Raw genomic sequence first — 17,974 nt, forward strand, 5'->3', positions numbered from 1 at the left:
TCTCAATGGCCACGTATTTGGTCTTGGAGAATTAAAGGTACGATGTCGGCATCTATTAGGCAAACATGGTTCTTTTTGTTGCATAGAGCATTCTGGACCCCTACTAGATTACAAAAATTAGATTGCTCTAAGTCTAATAGATGCTGGCATTGTAAAATTGAAATTGGAATTTTAGACCATCTTTTATTTTATTGTCCATGTATTCAGGCATTTTGGATATCAATATGGGATCAAGTTAATATATTGATGGAAAATCATGTAGCATTATCCTACGACACAGTGATTTTTGGAATGTGTATGAGGGCCAAAAGTCAGATATCTGCAGCAAACAACAAATTATTGATGATTCTTACTGGAGTGGGAATTCAACAAATAACGACTAATTGGAAAGACTGTTCTAGATTGAATTGTAGTTTTTGGTGGAACTCAGTTTGTCATTTATATATGATGGAAAGATTTCTTGCAGTACAGAGGGGATATTTTAAAAGGTTTAAGGAGGTGTGGAGGCCATTAATTGAATATTGTAATGATTAAGGGTTATTCTTTTTCCTTAGGGGATAATTTGTAAAAATGGGGGGAGGGAGAGTCTAAGTATGTATATGTTTGGATAAAATATTTTGTTGATAGGGGAGGGGGTGGGAGGTGGGTGGAGGGAATTAAAACGTGTAATAATATTGCTTAAGAATGTCAAGTGAGTGATGTGAATTACTTGTAATAATATTGTACACTTGTTGAAAGAAATAAAAAGGAATAAAGATGAAAAAAAAAAAAATGATACCCAACATTTTGTTCGCTTTCCTTGAGGCTGTGGCGCACTGCGCCGACGCCTTCAATGTTGTGTCTACCAGGAAAATAACTGTGACCACTTAAAGCGGTAACAGCACTGAATGGAACGTTTCCTAGATGCTTCTAAGATAGCAGTAACTTCTCCCAACAGGTGAAAAGAATTAATCTGTTCAAAGAAAAGAAACCAAGCTATTAGTGCTAAAACACGGGAATTGGGATGAAGGACGGACCTCTTGTTCTGAATAATATTGGAAACGGTTGCAATAGCATCTTGGATTAGAGCTCAAGGAGAAGTGGCCAGAAAGTTACTATTAGAACCATGGTGCCAGATCCTGGTGAAGTTTGAGTAGAGTTTTCCCAATGAGAGGGACTGGTGGAAACACAGGAAACTATTTTCCCAATGGAGAAGAAAGGCATTTCAAGAATATGTGATTGTGAGCAAAAAGTCTGGAACAGAATTGTGGAAGTTTGTTGCTCTGAGGAGAAGCAAAGAGATCTATGTGCAGTGTTCTCCACTGAACAAAAATCTTCCCAATGAGAGGAACTGGAGGAAACACATACAGGAAACTATTTCCCCAATGGAGAAGAAAGGCATTCAAGAATATGTGATTGTGAGCAAAAAATCTGGAACAGAATGATGGAAGTTTGTTGCTCTGAGGAGAAGCAAACAGATCTATCTGCAGTGTTCTCAACAAAATCAGATGCAAGGTCATGCTGAGAGACCATTTGTGAAACTGAAGAAGTAATGTAATGTAATGTAATTTATTTCTTATATACCGCTACATCCGTTAGGTTCTAAGCGGTTTGAAGAAAATATACATTAAGATTATAAATGAGAAGTAAGAAGGTACTTAAAAATTCCCTTACTGTCCCGAAGGCTCACAATCTAACTAAAGTACCTGGAAATTAATAAATAAGAGAAAATAAAGATGGTTGAAAAAAGAAAAATTCTATGTGAATTTATAGGATGGAAATTAAACTGACAGTGAAGAACTGTATGAAAAATACATATGGAATGCAGTTAGAGAGGGTAGGTTACAATCTATTTATGGTATTTGTTTAATTGGACGGTGTTAAGGTGGGTAATTTGGGGGAAGGTTATCTGAAGGTAGGTGAATCTTCTGGAGGTAAAAGAGGAGGGGTTAAGATATTTGGATGAATTTTTTGAAAAGCAGGGTTTTGATTTCTTTTCTGAATGTTTTGAAGTTGTCTGATATTGTCATAAGATTGGAGATGGAATGGTTGATTTTTGCTGCTTGTGTTGCCAGAAGGTTGTCAAACATTTTCTTGCGATGTGTGCCTTTGAGTGGGGGGAAGGCGAAAGGGTTTGAGGTTCTTCTGTGTCTTGAGGTCTGCTCAACTTGTCTGCAAGAACATTCTGTTTCCCTGCTAAGCATCCCAACAGCAGCTGCCCAAGTCCAAATTTTTATGGCTTCCATACAAAGGGGATAGGAACCCATTCCACTTTATTTGTTCAGACAGAACATAGCAACTTGGTTGTCTGTATGGATGAGAACTACCTGGCTGTGTATTTGGTCTTGGAAAGTTTTGAAAGCATTCCCTATCACTTGTAACTTGAGAAGATTGATATGGAGGATTTGTTCTTATTTATTTATTTATTTAGATTTTTGTCCCGTCCTCCCAGTAGCTCAGAACGGTTTACAAGTAAACATTCACAATGGAGTGAATTGGACATACAAGATTATACAGTAGATTTAAATACTTGGACATACAAGACTGTGCAGCAGTTTAGATATAGGGACTATACAGCAAATTAAGAACAGTAGTTTAAATATAAATAGTTTAGTTTAGATACAAGTTATTTGAGTATAGGCTGAGAGTGGACTATACAGAAATTTAGGCAGAAGATTAGAATGGAGAAAGAAGGGTAGAGGTGGGGGTTTAAGGGGGTTGGGTGTAGACTGAGGGTGACCTTTAGTTGAAGAGGAGGGTCTTTACCATTTTCCAGAATGTCATTAGTGAGTTCTGTAGTCTGAGTTGAGGGGGGAGTTGGTTCCAGAGTTGGGGAATGAAGTGGCTGTAGGAACGTTTGTGGGCGGTTTCTGAGAGGAGGGACCTTCCAGGGGGAATGCATAGGCGTATCTCCGTTTCTGAGCGGAGGGTGCGGGTGGGGATGTAGATGGGTAGCTTGGATTTTATGTAGGAGGGGTGGTGGCATAAATTCTTTTGTGTGCTATTGCCAGGGCCTTGAATGCACAGCGTTGGTTAATTGGGAGCCAGTGTTCAGCGCGGAGTGCTGGGGAGATGGGATCATGGTAATTGAGGCTGTGTAGGAGGTGGATAGCTGCATTTTGGACCTGTTGGAGGCGCTTGAGATCTTTTTTGGTTATTCCATTAAATAGGGGGAGTTGGCAAGACTACACTCCCTGAGTGTGTAAACTGTCCAAATGATCTTCTTAGCCCAGCACTGAAACATCTGTAATCAGGAGTTTTTGATGCCGAGGGCGCTGGAAAGGCAAAACCTGAGTATGATGGTATGGTACCATTTACCACTAGAGAGAATGAGACAGATCTGGGGGACACATGTATTGGAGCACACAGGGATCCTGTGGCCTGGGACCATTGGGTTGATAAGAATTCACTGTGGGATTCTGAAGAAGTAAAGATGGGCGAATGGGGTCACGTGAACTGTCAATGCCATGTGAATGAGGAACCACAACCATCTGGTGCACAGAAGTGCGCTTGAGGGTAGAGATTTTCTGACACAAGTGGATAAGATTGTCAGTTCTCTGTTTCGGCAGAAAAGTTTGGCCATTAATTGTGTCATAGAGAGCACCTATGAACTCTAAGGTGACTTTTAGTAGTTGACAGCAAACCTGAGAAGCTCGAGAAAACAAACTGTTGAATTTATGGCAATCTGAGCTGTTTGTGATGAGGCCTTGATCAACCAGTTGTCTAGGTAGGGAAATATGTGAAACCCCCATGTGCGAAGAAGGGTTACTGCCACTACCACTAGGCACTTCATGAATAGAAGGAGCAGAGGTCAGACCAGAGGGCAGAATAAGAATACGAGTATAGAATGTCAGGTGCAACTCTGGGTAAGAGCGAACAAGAAAAGGACCTGGGTGTACTGACAGATAGGACCCTGAAACCGTTAGCACAATGTGCGGCGGCGGCAAAGAAAGCAAATAAAATGTTGGGTATGATAAAGAAGGGAATCACGAGTAGATTGGAAAGGGTCATAATGCCGCTGTATAGAGCAACGATCAGACCCCACTTGGAATACTGTGTCCAACATTGGTCTCCCAACCTAAAGAAGGATATAAAACTGCTGGAGAGGGTGCAGAGATGAGCAACGAAGCTAGTAAAAGGTATGGAGAAACTGGAATATGAGGATCGACTTAAGAGACTGGGATTGTTCTCCCTTGAGAAAAGGAGACTGCGAGAGGATATGATTGAGACCTTCAAAATACTGAAAGGAATCGACAAAATAGAGCAGAAAAATGTATTTACACTGTCCAATTTTACACGGACAAGAGGACACAGAATGAAGCTAAGGGGGGACAAGTTCAAGGCAAATATCAGGAAGTTCTGCTTCACACAGAGAGTGGTGGACACCTGGAATGCTCTCCCAGAGGAGGTTATTGCAGAATCGACCGTCCTAGGATTTAAAAGCAAACTAGATGCACATCTCCTTACGAGAGGCATAGAGGGATATGGGTGATTAAAAATTACGCCAGGTCCTGGCAGGGCCTCCACATGTGCAGATCGCCGGACTTGATGGACCGAAGGTCTGATCCGGAGAAGGCCCTTCTTATGTTCTTATGACCAAATGGCAAGACCTTGTACTGGACATGCTGAGATCCTATGCAGAAACGGAGATACTTCCTCTGCGGTTAGGATGGAAATGTGAGTGTATACAGTACTCCCTGGATATTCGCAGGGGTTCCATTCCAGGAACCCCTGCGAATCTTGAAAAATCATGAATATGGTTTTTCGTGGGGGAGACTGGAGAGGGCAGCCAGAGCACCGGTGAGTGAAGGAAACCATTTGCAGTATGCTCCAACCGCCTCTTCCTGCACTATAGTTGGGCCTTACCAATCAGGAGCTACGTGTCAAAGCAGCTCCTGATTGGTAAGGCCTGAATTTAATGCAGGAAGAGGCGGTCGGAACATATAGTGAGTGATTTCCTTCACTTGCCGGCGCTCCGGCTGCTCTCTCCAGCTGTCCTCAACTGGTCAGCAGTTCGCAGTCAGAAAATACCACGAATGACCGGGACCGTGAACCGCCGACCGCGAATGACCGAGGGAACACTGTACTACTTTTAGATCTAGAGAGCAAAGCCAATCTCCATTTTCCAGTAAGAGTACGAAGATTCCCAAAGAGGTCAGGCAAATATCTCTTTCAATAAGTATTTGTTTAGGCTTTGGAGGTCTAGAATGAGAAGGTGGCCTCTGTTTTTTTTCACATCAGGAAATACTTTGAGAAGAACCCCTGGCTCTATTGCATTGTACTGGAGAAGGGCTGAGAGTTCTTGGTGAAAGAGGGTCTTCTAGAGGGAAGTGAAGACAGACTTTTTGGCTTGGTTCAGAGGTTTTTTGATCCAACATAGGGCATAGCCCTAAGAGATGACTCAAGGCACTCATTGGACTTTTAGTGAAAAAAGAGCAATTGGCCTCTTATGGGGAGATCAGGAGGTAGGTTCAGGGAGATGTTGGCAATGCTCTCTAGAAAAGAGCAAAAAGGAAGACTTGTTGCATTGATTGAGAATGAAGTTGTGATTATTGCATATCTTTCATTGCTTTGCATAGGAGTTCTGATTAGCAGGTCTAGATGATGATGATGGCCGATTGTAACAGGACTTAGGGACATTTGGAGTATTGAGATAGGACAGATAATTTCTCCATCTCAATGGCAAAAATTTTGGTCCTGGAGAATACATACTACAAGATCAGCATCTATGAGTCAAACATAGTTATTTTTATTACATAGAGTTTTATGGACCCCTACGAGATTACAAAAATTAGATAGTAGTAGATCTAATAGATGCTGGCATTGTAAGATAGAAGTGGGGACATTGGACCATTTACTATTCTTTTGTCCCTGCATTATTTCCTTTTGGAAATTAATTTGGCCCCAAATTAATAATTTATTAGAAAATCATGTTGGACTATCATATGATACAATATTATTTGGAACAGCAATGAGAACACAGAGTCCGATTTCAGCTAACAATAATAAACTTTTATTAATTTTAACAGGGGTCGCCATACAGCAAATTACTCAGAACTGGAAAGATTACACTAAACTAAATTACACTTTTTGGTGGAATTCAATTTGTCATATATATGAAATGGAAAAAGCAATGGCATTACAACAAGGTTATATAAAAAAATTTAATAAAATATGGGGACCATTGACAAATTATTCTATTGATCAGATATCATAACACATGTATAAAACATATAGAGGGGGAAGGGAGGGAAAACTATTGTAATATTAATATGATATAAAATTCTGATAAAGGGTTTCTTTAATTTACATTGTAAGAACATTTATTAATAATTTCAAGTGTTTTTTCATAATTGAATGTAATACATGTATTTCACTTGATGTAAGAATTTAAAAAGAATAAAAAATATTAAAAAAAAAAAAAAAAAAGAATGTCTGTGTGGAGTAGAATATCTTTTAGAAGATGTAGAGGTCTGTGGTTTAGATAAGGTTGTATTTCTTAATACAATCAGCCACCTCTTCAATTTTGTCTCTAAACAAATCAGCACCCTTACATGGGACAACATTCTTGTATTGAGGTTTCAAGATCAGAGACTGAGCGAAGATAAGCAGCAGCCATTGCAGATGCTCAAAGCGAAACATCAAATGAATCGAAAATGCCTCTAGCCAGAAACTTCCTTGTAATAATCAAGAGTTTACACAATTGTTGGGATTTTTAGTTCTTCTTGTGGGAGGAATTCATTAAATGCCGGACATATATGGAAGTATAGAATTGGTAATCCAAGATTCTATTTGTTAGCAGAGATGATTGAAAAATGCGTTTACCAAAAGGTGTCTAATGTTCTGGCTTCCCTTCCTGGCAGAGGCACAAGATCTTGAATGTTTTAAAGCAGATTCCACAATGAGAGAATGTTGAAGTTGTGTTCTCTCAAATCCTGGATACTTTTGTATTCTATATATTGTGTCAATTTTTTAGGACTACCTGGACTGATAAAATGGTCTTCCACTTCTTAAATAGGGTATTTCTCATAATTTTAAATAAAGGCATGTTAATAATCATTTGAAGCGAGATTCCTTTTGTCTCCCCTTTTAATTGGTAGAGCTTGACCCATATGTCTGGCAAAGCCAGGGATTCAAGACAAAGTTAGACGAGTTACTGCGGAACTGGAACGTATGCCGGTTAGGGCACTGGTCTTTGTCCTAGGGGCCACCACGGGAGCGGACTGTTGGGCAGATGGACCACTGGTCTGACCCAGCAGCGGCAATTCTTATGTTATGTTAAACCAGTAAAAGATATGCTTTCTGGCAGAGGAGAAGAATTAGAAGGTATGCCATAGGATTCTTCTTCTGACAAATCTGGCAGATCCTCATCAGAGTGGTTGGAGATATCAGAGTCAGATTTCTCAAATACTTTCTTCTAATTGAAATAAGAGGTGTGCATTGAAAAGCACTGAGGCAGGGGTGGATGCTCTGCTCTGACCCAGGAGATAACTCCTTTGCTGCTGCTGTATACTTGGAATGGGTCTGTGCCGACCCCGATGTTTGACGTCTAGCAGAGGGTATGTGACCTCATCCTTAATAGATGCCTCAACATATCCTCAGGCTGGGCTGAGGCAGGCATGGAAACCTCAAAGCCTGTGAAGACTGCATCTGCAGTAGCCCAAAAGCTCTTGTATGAGCATGGCCTGGATCTCCTCCTGGAGTCAACATCTGCACTGGAAAAGACATCGGTATGGAAGCAGTTCCGCGGTGTTGGTCATCTGGGCATGGGACACTGACTAGATTGTAAACTCTTTTCGGAAGGGACGGTCTCTTCTAATCTAATCTAATGTAATCCAGTGTTTCTGAGTCACGCTATGCCTAAATAGGTTCAAGGTGACTTACAATATAAGGAATAATAGAATGTATATGTTACAATATAGCAGTTTGAGGAGGACAGAGTAACTTCTGTATTTTGATGTACACAGCTGCTTATGTCTAGTAGTGCTAAAGAAATGATTAGTATGTAAGCTCTTTTGAGTAGGGACGGTCTCTTCTGTGCTTTGATGTACAGCGCTGCTCATGTCTAGTAGCACTATTGAAATGATTAGTAGTAGTAGACTTAGGTGTCAAGGCACATCTGGGAGGAGACATGACTTGCAGTGATGGAGTGATCCCTGGTGTGTCAACGCTTGCTATGCGTCAAGGAGGATGATATGCCAAACCTAGAAGGGGAGGAATGTTTATGCTTCTTAACTTTCTTACGTGAAGCATCCCCTGATGCATGAGGCATGGATGAAGATGATGCTGAGTCTCATCCCTAAAGACAGCCTTATGTTTGAAACTATGGCCCTCTTTTACAAAGGTGATCTGTGCTTTTTAGCAAGTGGTAAATATTAGCGTGTGCTAATCATGCGCTAAACGCTAACACGTGCATGTTATCCTATGGACGTGTTAGTGGATGCACTGATTTAGCGCACGCTAAAACGCTTAGCGCACCTTTGTAAAAGAGGACCTATGTGATGGTACATTCGGTGTTGATACAGATGCAGGTTGAACATTGGGCCCTGAATCTCCTGGCATGCTCAATGTAGATGCCAAACCAAAACATTTATCACATTGACTTTTGTCAGGCTTTGAGTAATCTCTTTTGCATACATGGATATAGTTCACAACAAATGTCCCAATGTTCAGGACCTAGACACTGAACACACGACTTGTGGGGGTCAGAGCCTGAAATGATCCAGTTATATTGAGTACATTTCTTGAAGCTACATGGCATCCTTTTTGACATGGAGGGAAAAACGGCTGATACAATATCAAACGGCTTGATGGCCCAGAGAGCTTGAGTGGAGAGTATACCAAAAACATTGATGCTCCCTAGGTTGAAAAGGAGCCTTGAAGTGGTCTGTAGGCCAAAAATTGAAAGAAATGAATCAAACTCAAAAGAAAATACTGAATAATGAAAAAAAAAATTATAAAACAATATTGGGAAGGCACAAAAAAAAGACTTCAAAGTTTGACATGCTGAGGAGATACCGAAGACACAGATTCTCAGCTCCATTGAAAACCTACAAATGATGGTCTTGTGAGCTGATGTCAGGTGGGAAGGCACCGGCTTGTACGTGGTATGGGCACTGCCTAATGATTTAAAGTGACAGTGTACTTACTTGGCTGTATCTGTATCGGGGTCTGTGGATGTTGTCACCCATGTGAGAAAATGCTTGCTTGTCTTTACAGAATCTGTTTTACTCTTTTGTGATTTTGCCATGTACTCGTGACCTGAATTGACCACTGTTGGAAACAGGCTACTTGGCTTGATGTCCCGGTAGGGCAACTCTCATGTTCTATCTCAGGCAGCAACTAGATTTTTACTTCTTATATTTAAGTCATGTTGACTGAGGCAAAAATATTTCTGTAGAAAGGGTTAATAGTGAAATTAATTTTACAGTATAATTTGAGGAAATCCCATATGAAACTCAGTCATTCCAAAAAATAAGTTACTCACCTGTAGCAGATGTTCTCCGAGGACATCAGGCCCAGTATTCTCACTTGTGGGTGATGTCATCTACATGTGAGAATACATTGGACTTGCTTGTCCTCGGAGAAGATGCAACTCCATTATAGAATAATGTTGAAATCCAAGCCAAAATATAAAGCCAGGATAGTTACCCCAAGAGCTCTGCAAAATAAATTGTAGTTTGCCTCTTACCTTGATGATACGGTGAAACGTATGCCCATTGTAGTAACCATTCCTGCTGTGAACGCAGAAGTTTTCCACTGTTTTGGGGCACCTGCAGTTGCATATTTTCAAATCAGAATTTCAAATAAGCCAGCTACGGTAAAGTTTTGTTCACATACATTTTGCTTCTCGTTTGACCCAATGTGTTGCCGAGTTTTATTTTATTATTGACTTTTACATGTCAGGACTGAAGTCAAAATCTTAGTTTTAAAACATTTTTTGAGTAAGTTATATACATGAAAAGAGCTAGGTTAATATTAGATAAAACTGAGGTGCTCCAAGTACAGCATAAACAGTGCAATCCTCCTCACTGTGTTTTGCCAACGTGGCTGAACTCTGCTCTGGAGGTAATGGAGGAATCCAAATTTCATGTTATGGTGAAAACTGCTAATAGTGGTTTGTGGGACATGGAAACCAACCTTGTGCAGGTCAGTTGAATGGTAATAATTTAGTTACTTTCAATTTTGGAATAGATTTGTATCAGTGACTTACAAATAAAATTAGGTAAAACTAAAATAAAGATGTTATCTGTACCTAACTAGTTTAATAGGCTAAAATATATTTTAAAATGCACTTATTTCAAACTATTATGTTCCCTTACTCAAACAATATGAGCAAAATTAAATGCTTTGCACTTCCAAAAGTTTAACATACATTTCCACACCAGTTATCCACAGAGAACTACCGATATATACATGTCAAGGGGTAATTTCAAAACAGTATAAAAATTCTCCAAAAGGCACCTACTTTATCAAGGCACTATCGATGTCTATTTGTCTCTATTTAACAATCCCTTAAAGTAATTCCCAGTAGCTGCTCTTGCTGCAGCTTACTCTTGCTCTGGAATAAGTGTAAATGTGTACACGTATTGTATGAACTTATTTTAAAAGTACATTTATACATCCTGACTTTGCTCCTTCTTTTGACCCTCAGAGGAGCAATCTTGACTAGCAACCATAAAAGGTACTAATGTCTTGATCTCTATAACATTTTGTAACATCCTCTGCCATCATTTATCCATGCAGGATTTCTTCCAGGGTTTATACTGCATATAGGAAGCAAAACTAATACAAAAACTCAAGCAGGTGGCAGGAAATGATTGCAACAGATGTGAAAAAGAACCATGCTCCAAGAATGTCTACAGGCAGCATACAAGCCACACTTTTATATCAGCCCTTTTTCACATGCTCAACTCGCTTGACAGATGGAAAATGATTTTTAAAGTTGCCCCCTTATCGGGCACATGGTAACAGGACACAAATAAGATGTTGAATTAGCATGAGTTTCAAAAATTGCAAACAGCAATTAACAACTGAAGCTTCAATACTTGGCACTACTCACAGTTTTCAAACGTGTACAATCCAAATTGTGAACTTTTTAAATAAACACAATCTTTAAAGCTATGCAAGAGAGTAAACTTTGGGTTCCTTTTATCAAGGCGCGGTAGGGGTTAACGCGCGGAATACCGCATGTTAAACCGCCTGCCACGCTAGCCGCTAACGCCTTCATTGACGAGGCGTTAGTATTTTGGCTTGCCGCGGGGGTGAGTGCGTGATGAAATGTCCGACGCGCTAACCCCCATAGCGCACCTTGATAAAAGGAGCCCATAGTGTCATATCCACTTTTTTATGTAAAATGGAAGGTTTTACTCAAGCTAATTCTTCTCTCTGTCTCATTAATATTCAGTAATCTGACTTAAATTCATGATGGGAAAGTTCAATGAAAGATTAGGTTCTTACCTCTGGTAATCTTCTTTTTGTTAATCCACTACGGATTCTATACGATAGGTGTTCAATCTGAACCTGCGAACCGAGTCTTGCAGAAGTTATACTCAAAGCTTTCTGCACCTCCCACATAGCAGTGGCATATAGTGCCCCCTTCAATTTAGTCTCAAAGCAATAATAATAATACACAACTGTAATAAAGAATACACAGAATACGGGTCTGCCTCATCAATAACATACAATTCTGTTCTGCTCTGCAACATATAAGATAACAATTAATTAGTAAGAAACATAAATGAACATAGCAGCAACAATAACAAAACCTGCCGTGTGCAATGAGCATGGGCATGAACAGAGCCAAAGGCTAAAGAATGCACTTATATATACTGGGTGATCTCCCACATGCCCTTTCTGCTGGCAGGAAAACTTTTAGGGCCTGAAAAGAGAACTATATGAGGCAGAAATATAAGTAGGTGATACAGAATAGTCAGAGTAGACACAGGGCGGACTGTACAGAATCTGTAGTGGATTAACAGAAAGAAAATTATCAAAGGTAAGAGCCTAATTTTCCATTCTGTTACATCCACTCTGGATTCTGTATGACAAGTAACGTACCAGAGCAATGGCAACATCTAGACATAAGAGCCTGCCAGCATTACAGAGACCCCAAAAGTGGCATCTGATCGAGATGCCACATCCACTCTGTAAAATCTCGTAAAGGTATGAAGAGAAGACCAAGTAGCTATCCTGCACATCTCAGCTGGATAGACTGCTTAGGACTCCACTTAAGAAGCTGCAACACTCTTGGTTGAGTGCTCTTTAAGAGAAACCGGCAGCTGCTTTCCACAGGTAATATGGCCATGTGAATCCATCTGGCAACAGAGGCCTTGGACGGCAGCTTACCCCGCCTGGACTGACTGTTCAGTACAAAATGGTTGAGTGTTCTTTAAGAGAAACCTGCAGCTATTTTCCACAGGCAATGTATGTCGATGAAATGGCCATGTGATTCCATCTGGCAATAGACCATCTTGGACACCGGCTTACCCTGCCTGGACTGACTGGTCAGTACAAAAAAATGGTCTGAAAGATGAAAATCATTCGTCCTTTCCCAGTAGTGAAGCAATACTCTTCTTCCATCCAATTTCTGTAATATCTTATCCTCCGACCCCGTGGGTTGGAAAACAGGAAGACAAACTTCCTGGTTGACATGGAAATCTGAAGCAACTTTTTGAAGAAAGGAAGGAACAGTGTGTAGGAATACTCCTGCATCTGTTATCCTCAGGAAGAGCTCTCTACAAGAGAGAGTTTGCAATTCAGAAATACATCTTGCTGAGATGATCACCATCAGAACACTGCCTTGACTGTAAGGTCCAGAAGGGATGCATCCTAAAGTGGCTCAAAAGGAGCTTCTGGAAAACCCCTCAGCACAAAGTTAAGGTTCCATGTTGGAAAGGTCTGCCATAGAGGTGGCCTCAAGTTGAGCACTTCCCTGAGAAATCTTGTCACATCTGGATGAGCTGTAAGCAAAACTGAACCCGCTGTGTGCCCTGAAGCATGAGGCCTGCCACTTGTATCTTGAGGACCTTGAGGGAAGTCACTGTAAGGCCTTTCTCTAGACCAGCCTGCAGGAGCACTAAAACCAACGGAATGGAAGCTCACAATGGCTCCACATAGTCCCTGGCACACCACTGTTGAAAAGCCTTCTAAGTCTTGGCATAGGCCACCATAGTAGAGGGCTTTTTCACTCTCAAAATAGTGGCAATGACCACATCTGAGTTGCCTCTCTGAATCTGGGTCTTGCATTCAAGAGCCACGCCATAAGACCAAAGTGCTGGGGGTTCTCCATAGGAATAGGACCCTGGCTAAGAAGACCATGATGAAGAGGAAGCTTGAGGCCCTTGTCCTGCTGAAGTCAGACGAGATTCACATACCACAGTCGATGAGGCCAGTTCAGGGCCACTAAAATTACCAGGACTGAATGAGTCACGATCCTGCAGATGACCTGACCCACCATGGGCCAAGGCAGAAAAACATAAAGGAGCTCCTGAGTTTGCCAGGGCTGAACTAACATGCCTAGCCCTAAGCTTCCTGGCTCTGCTCTTTGAAGAAGCGCTTGACTTTCAAATACTTGACTGAAGCCATCAAGTCCATTGCTGGTCTGCCTGTTGACTGAGAAAGTCTGCTTGCAAATTTGCTATGCCAGCCACGTGTGCCGCAGAGGGCCTGTAGATGCACTTCCACCCACCAGAATAGCATCTGTGCTTCTAGATGCAATGAAACACTTCTGTTTTCCCCCTGACGGTTCACATATGCCACTGTGCTAGCTTTGTTGGAAAAGACTCTTACTGCTTTTCCTTCCAAGTTCTTTTCCAGAGGCCTTAATGCTAACCAAATGGAGATTTATGGACCACACCTTTTGATTGGGGGGGGGGGGGGTGTACGCGGTCCACAGGCTCTTGATGAAGTGGTCCCTATAATAAGCTCCCCAGCTGAAAAGACTGGTATCGGTCATGAGAGTCACCCACTCCATGATCCGAAGGGGTATGCCCTTCGACAGGGACTCTCCCTGAAGTCACCAGTGTAAGCTGCTCCTTGCTGTCCCCATCCAGTGACATCTGAAGGGGAGGACATCGAGGGGACCACTGAAACAAGAGGGACTCCTGTAGAGGTCGCATGTGAGTCCTGGTCCAGGGAACATCTGAAGGTAATGCCAGGAAGTTGGGGTCAGAAGCGCTAGGAAATCCCTGATCTGTTTCTGGAGTTTGTTTGCATGGTTCAAGAAGAAAAACATGGCCATGTGCCATGTCAAACTGAATACCCAGATATTCCAGGTTCTGAGTGGGCATTAGCTGACTCTTCTTGAAGTTGACAATCCAGCCTAGGTGCTGAAGAGCCACCACTGTCTGCACTGCTTGCTTGCACTCCGGCTTGGACAGAGCCTTGCTTAGCCAATCATCCAAATAGGGGTGTACTTGGACTACCAGAGTCAATCAAGAGAGTAGGTATGTTTTTAAATCCAATTCACTGAAGTACATATCCACATCTATGGACTAGATAGCATAGTCCACCCACATTGTCATTCTAAAGAACCAGAATAATAATGGGAGAAAAAGACATTTTGAACATTTTGATTCACTCTCTTGTGATCTCATGTATTGATTATTGTAATGCCCTCTTCAAAGGCACAACAAAAAAGGAAATGAGAAGACTCCAATTAGTACAAAATACTGCAGTAAAAATTTTATTTAATGCAAAAAAATATGATCATGTCGCCCCTCTTTTATGTAAAGCTCACTGGTTGCCTATACAACACAGAATCACCTATAAAATTATTTTACAACATTTAAAACCAGAGAAAACAACCAGCCAGAATTCATTAATAACCTACTTATCCCTTACAACCTTACAAGGACTTTACGATCTACAGCTCAAAACCTTCTTACTATCCCATCATTGAAACATATAAATACATTAAGGTCTGCAATTTTTTCTGTTAGCACCCCCTCTCTTTGGAACAGTATTCCAAACTACCTACGTGAAAAACTTACACTAACAGACTTTAAGTCGAAATTAAAGACATTTCTCTTCCTTGACGCTTTTGAAACCTAACTGTCTTTTTAAGGACAACCTAGTACTTAGAAGGATTCTTAATACCTGCTCCCCACCCTATTGTTTTTTTTCCCTTATATGTTTTCTTTTCTTTACAAATTGTAGTTCTAACCCATCTTTCCCTCTTGTCTCTGTTTGTAATTTTTTTTTTATTATTAGTCTTTTAAAGTTAGTATTTGCCCTAGTGTTGTATGTTTTTAAACTGTATTTTAGTTAATAGACGATTTTTAACATTTTTGTACACTGTCTAGAACAGGGATTTCAAAGTCCCTCCTTGAGAGCCACAATCCAGTCGGGTTTTCAGGATTTACCCAATGAATATGCATTGAAAGCAGATCATGCACATAAATCTCATGCATATTCATTGGGGAAATCCTGAAAACCCGACTGGATTGTGGCTCTTAAGGAGAGACTTTGAGACCCCCTGGCCTAGAAAGTTTGATTAGGCAGTATAAGAAATTTTAAATAAACTTAAAGACCTCAGATATGCTTCATGTGTCTGTGTACTTGGACTCCTATTCTGTGAACCTGAGCAGCCACCACCACCATGACTTTGGTGAAAGTGCAGGGAGCCATCACCAGTTTGAAAGGAAGGCCAGCAAACTAGAAATGCTATTAATATTACTTATCACTTATATAGTGCTGAAAGGCATAAGCAGTGCTGTACATTTTGACATTTATAGAAGGTCCCTGCTTGAAAGAGTTTACAATTTAACTTGGACAGACAGACATGACATATAGGGCTGGGTATGCAGAACCCCAAAACATGGAATCAAATATATTTCCTGTGTCCCAGGAAGATGTCAAATCCAGAGACACCAAGCATTCTCCTGGAGCCACTGCTGCAATTATCAATCAGGCTGTTTCTATGTGAAATCAAGGAATCTTTAGAAATGCATTGACTGCCTTGAGATCCAGAATAGGTCTCCAGTCACAATGAAGTATAAGGAGTATTTCCCTAAGCCTGATTTGTCATCAGGGACCGGCTCCATGGTTTGGATGTCTTAGAGCCACTGAAGCATGGCCTGAACCAGGGTCTCTTTCTGGCTTTCCAGCTGGAAATTTCGGAAACAAATCTGGGGGGAGACAAATAATAATATCTTGTGAACCTCCTGTATAAGGTCCAGCACCTATTTGTCCAAGGATATCAGTTCCCTTTCACTTTGAAATGCCGACATCTGTGCCCCCAATGCGAGAAGGCGTGGTTGAAATCCTGGTGTCATTAAGATTTCTTGGAGGAAGGACCAGTGTGAGATCCAGAAGCCTGCTGGTGTCCAAGATTGCTATAGTGTGGTCTGTACCTCTGGAAAGGTCTCTGAGCAGAGGACCTGCATGAGGGATGAAAATTACTTCGCCCCCCCCCCCAGGGGGACGGTGAGGTCTGTTGTCCAGGAGGGACTTAGGGTGGCAATCTGCCACACTAGCCTTTAGGTCATCAAGTCTTTTGCCAAAAAGCATCTGCCCTTTGAAAGGCAGCCTGCTTAAGGTATTATCCTGTATCGTATTGTAAACATCTCCTGTTCCTTCTCACTTTGTAATATCCTCTTCTTACTGTAAACATCCTCCAATATCTCATGCACATTGTAATTTCCTGTATCTTATTCATTGTAATATCCTACTTCTCATTCACAAAGCTTAAGTATCTCAAATTCCTGGTTCCAATACCTAGCTTATATCATGTTCCAAACATATGTATCTTGTTGTAAACATATGTCTCCTGCTGTAAACACTGCACCCTCTCTCGGCACAACCCTCTTTGTAAACCGCTTCGAACTTAGGGTATAGCGGTATATAAGAAATAAAATTATTATTATTATTACAGGACGAATCACCGGCCTACTGCCGGATCCAAAGCATCCTGTGAGCAGCAACTGAGACTTTGACTTTGCCTAGGATCCTAATAAGCTCATACAAAGCATCCGCTACATAATCCACCCCTTCTAGCACCAGCTGGGGACAGGCATCCTCCTCCAATGGTCCCCAATGCAGTCTCGTGTGACAGGCACGTGCAGCAAACAAGGCTGCCACTGATGCCCAGAGATACCATCTCAAATTGTTTCTTTAAAAAAATGTCCACCCTGAGAACCCTTTAAAACTATGTCCACTCTACTTTTAGCATCACTCCTCCTTCACTAGGGAGGGCTGTGCACTTAATGACCTGAGCCATTGCAGAGTCTACTTTGAGCTGTTCAAACAGCTACTGAAATTCAGGTGCCATAGGATAGAGCTTAGACATAGCTTAAGCCACCTTTAAAGAGTCTTCAGGAATTTCCCACTGTTCTTTGATTTATTTATTCAATTTTCTATACCGTTCTCCCAGGGGAGCTCAGAACGGTTTACATGAATGTATTCAGATATTTAAGCATTTTTCCCTGTCTTTGACTAGAGTAATGAGGTCTAGATGTGCTGGATAAAAGGAAGTCTGAGCATGGGTGACTCATGACTGTGCACTGAGAAGTGGAAGGCTAAGCTTCCAACTTTAGCTCTTTTATGGCATCTGAAATAAAATGGTGGACTGACACCGACCTAAATAGCTGGCATATGGAGGGGTCATCACCGAAATCAGGGCTTCCTGAGGCATCCTATTTGCTTCTACCCTGGATGATGCCGATTCTATTTTTGTCTCCCATCAGTGTCTTGAGATAAAAAAGGCATGTTATTGGTGTTCCAGCCAGGGCAATCTGGGTAAGCATTGGTACTGGGAACCAGATCAGTAATCTTTATCAGAGAAGACACTTTCTTGGAACACTGCAACATGCCCGAGGGCACCGAAGCATGGTCCAGGTCCGTAAAATAGGCTCTCCATATGAGCTAGACAATTCCAGGGGGAACCCAAACCCAGGGGACAAAACTGGACACGTTATGAGGCTTTTGAGGGGTCCTCGGATTCTACGTGCATGCGCTATCATCAGCTTCAGGTACTGGGTAGGATTTTTTGCCA

General features: G+C 41.4%; 1 protein-coding gene across 1 annotated transcript in view; it reads right to left on the reverse strand.

The window, feature by feature from the left end:
- Positions 1-17,974, reverse strand: part of PPWD1 (peptidylprolyl isomerase domain and WD repeat containing 1) — a 122,241-nt gene that overhangs the window by 16,220 nt on the left and 88,047 nt on the right. The window contains exon 9 of the mRNA XM_033930233.1: positions 9,671-9,752. Coding sequence (XP_033786124.1) covers positions 9,671-9,752 — 82 coding nt within the window. The remainder of the gene's footprint in view (positions 1-9,670; positions 9,753-17,974) is intronic.

This window comes from Geotrypetes seraphini, chromosome 1 (genome assembly GCF_902459505.1).
Source record: "Geotrypetes seraphini chromosome 1, aGeoSer1.1, whole genome shotgun sequence".
Lineage (NCBI taxonomy): Eukaryota > Metazoa > Chordata > Amphibia > Gymnophiona > Dermophiidae > Geotrypetes > Geotrypetes seraphini.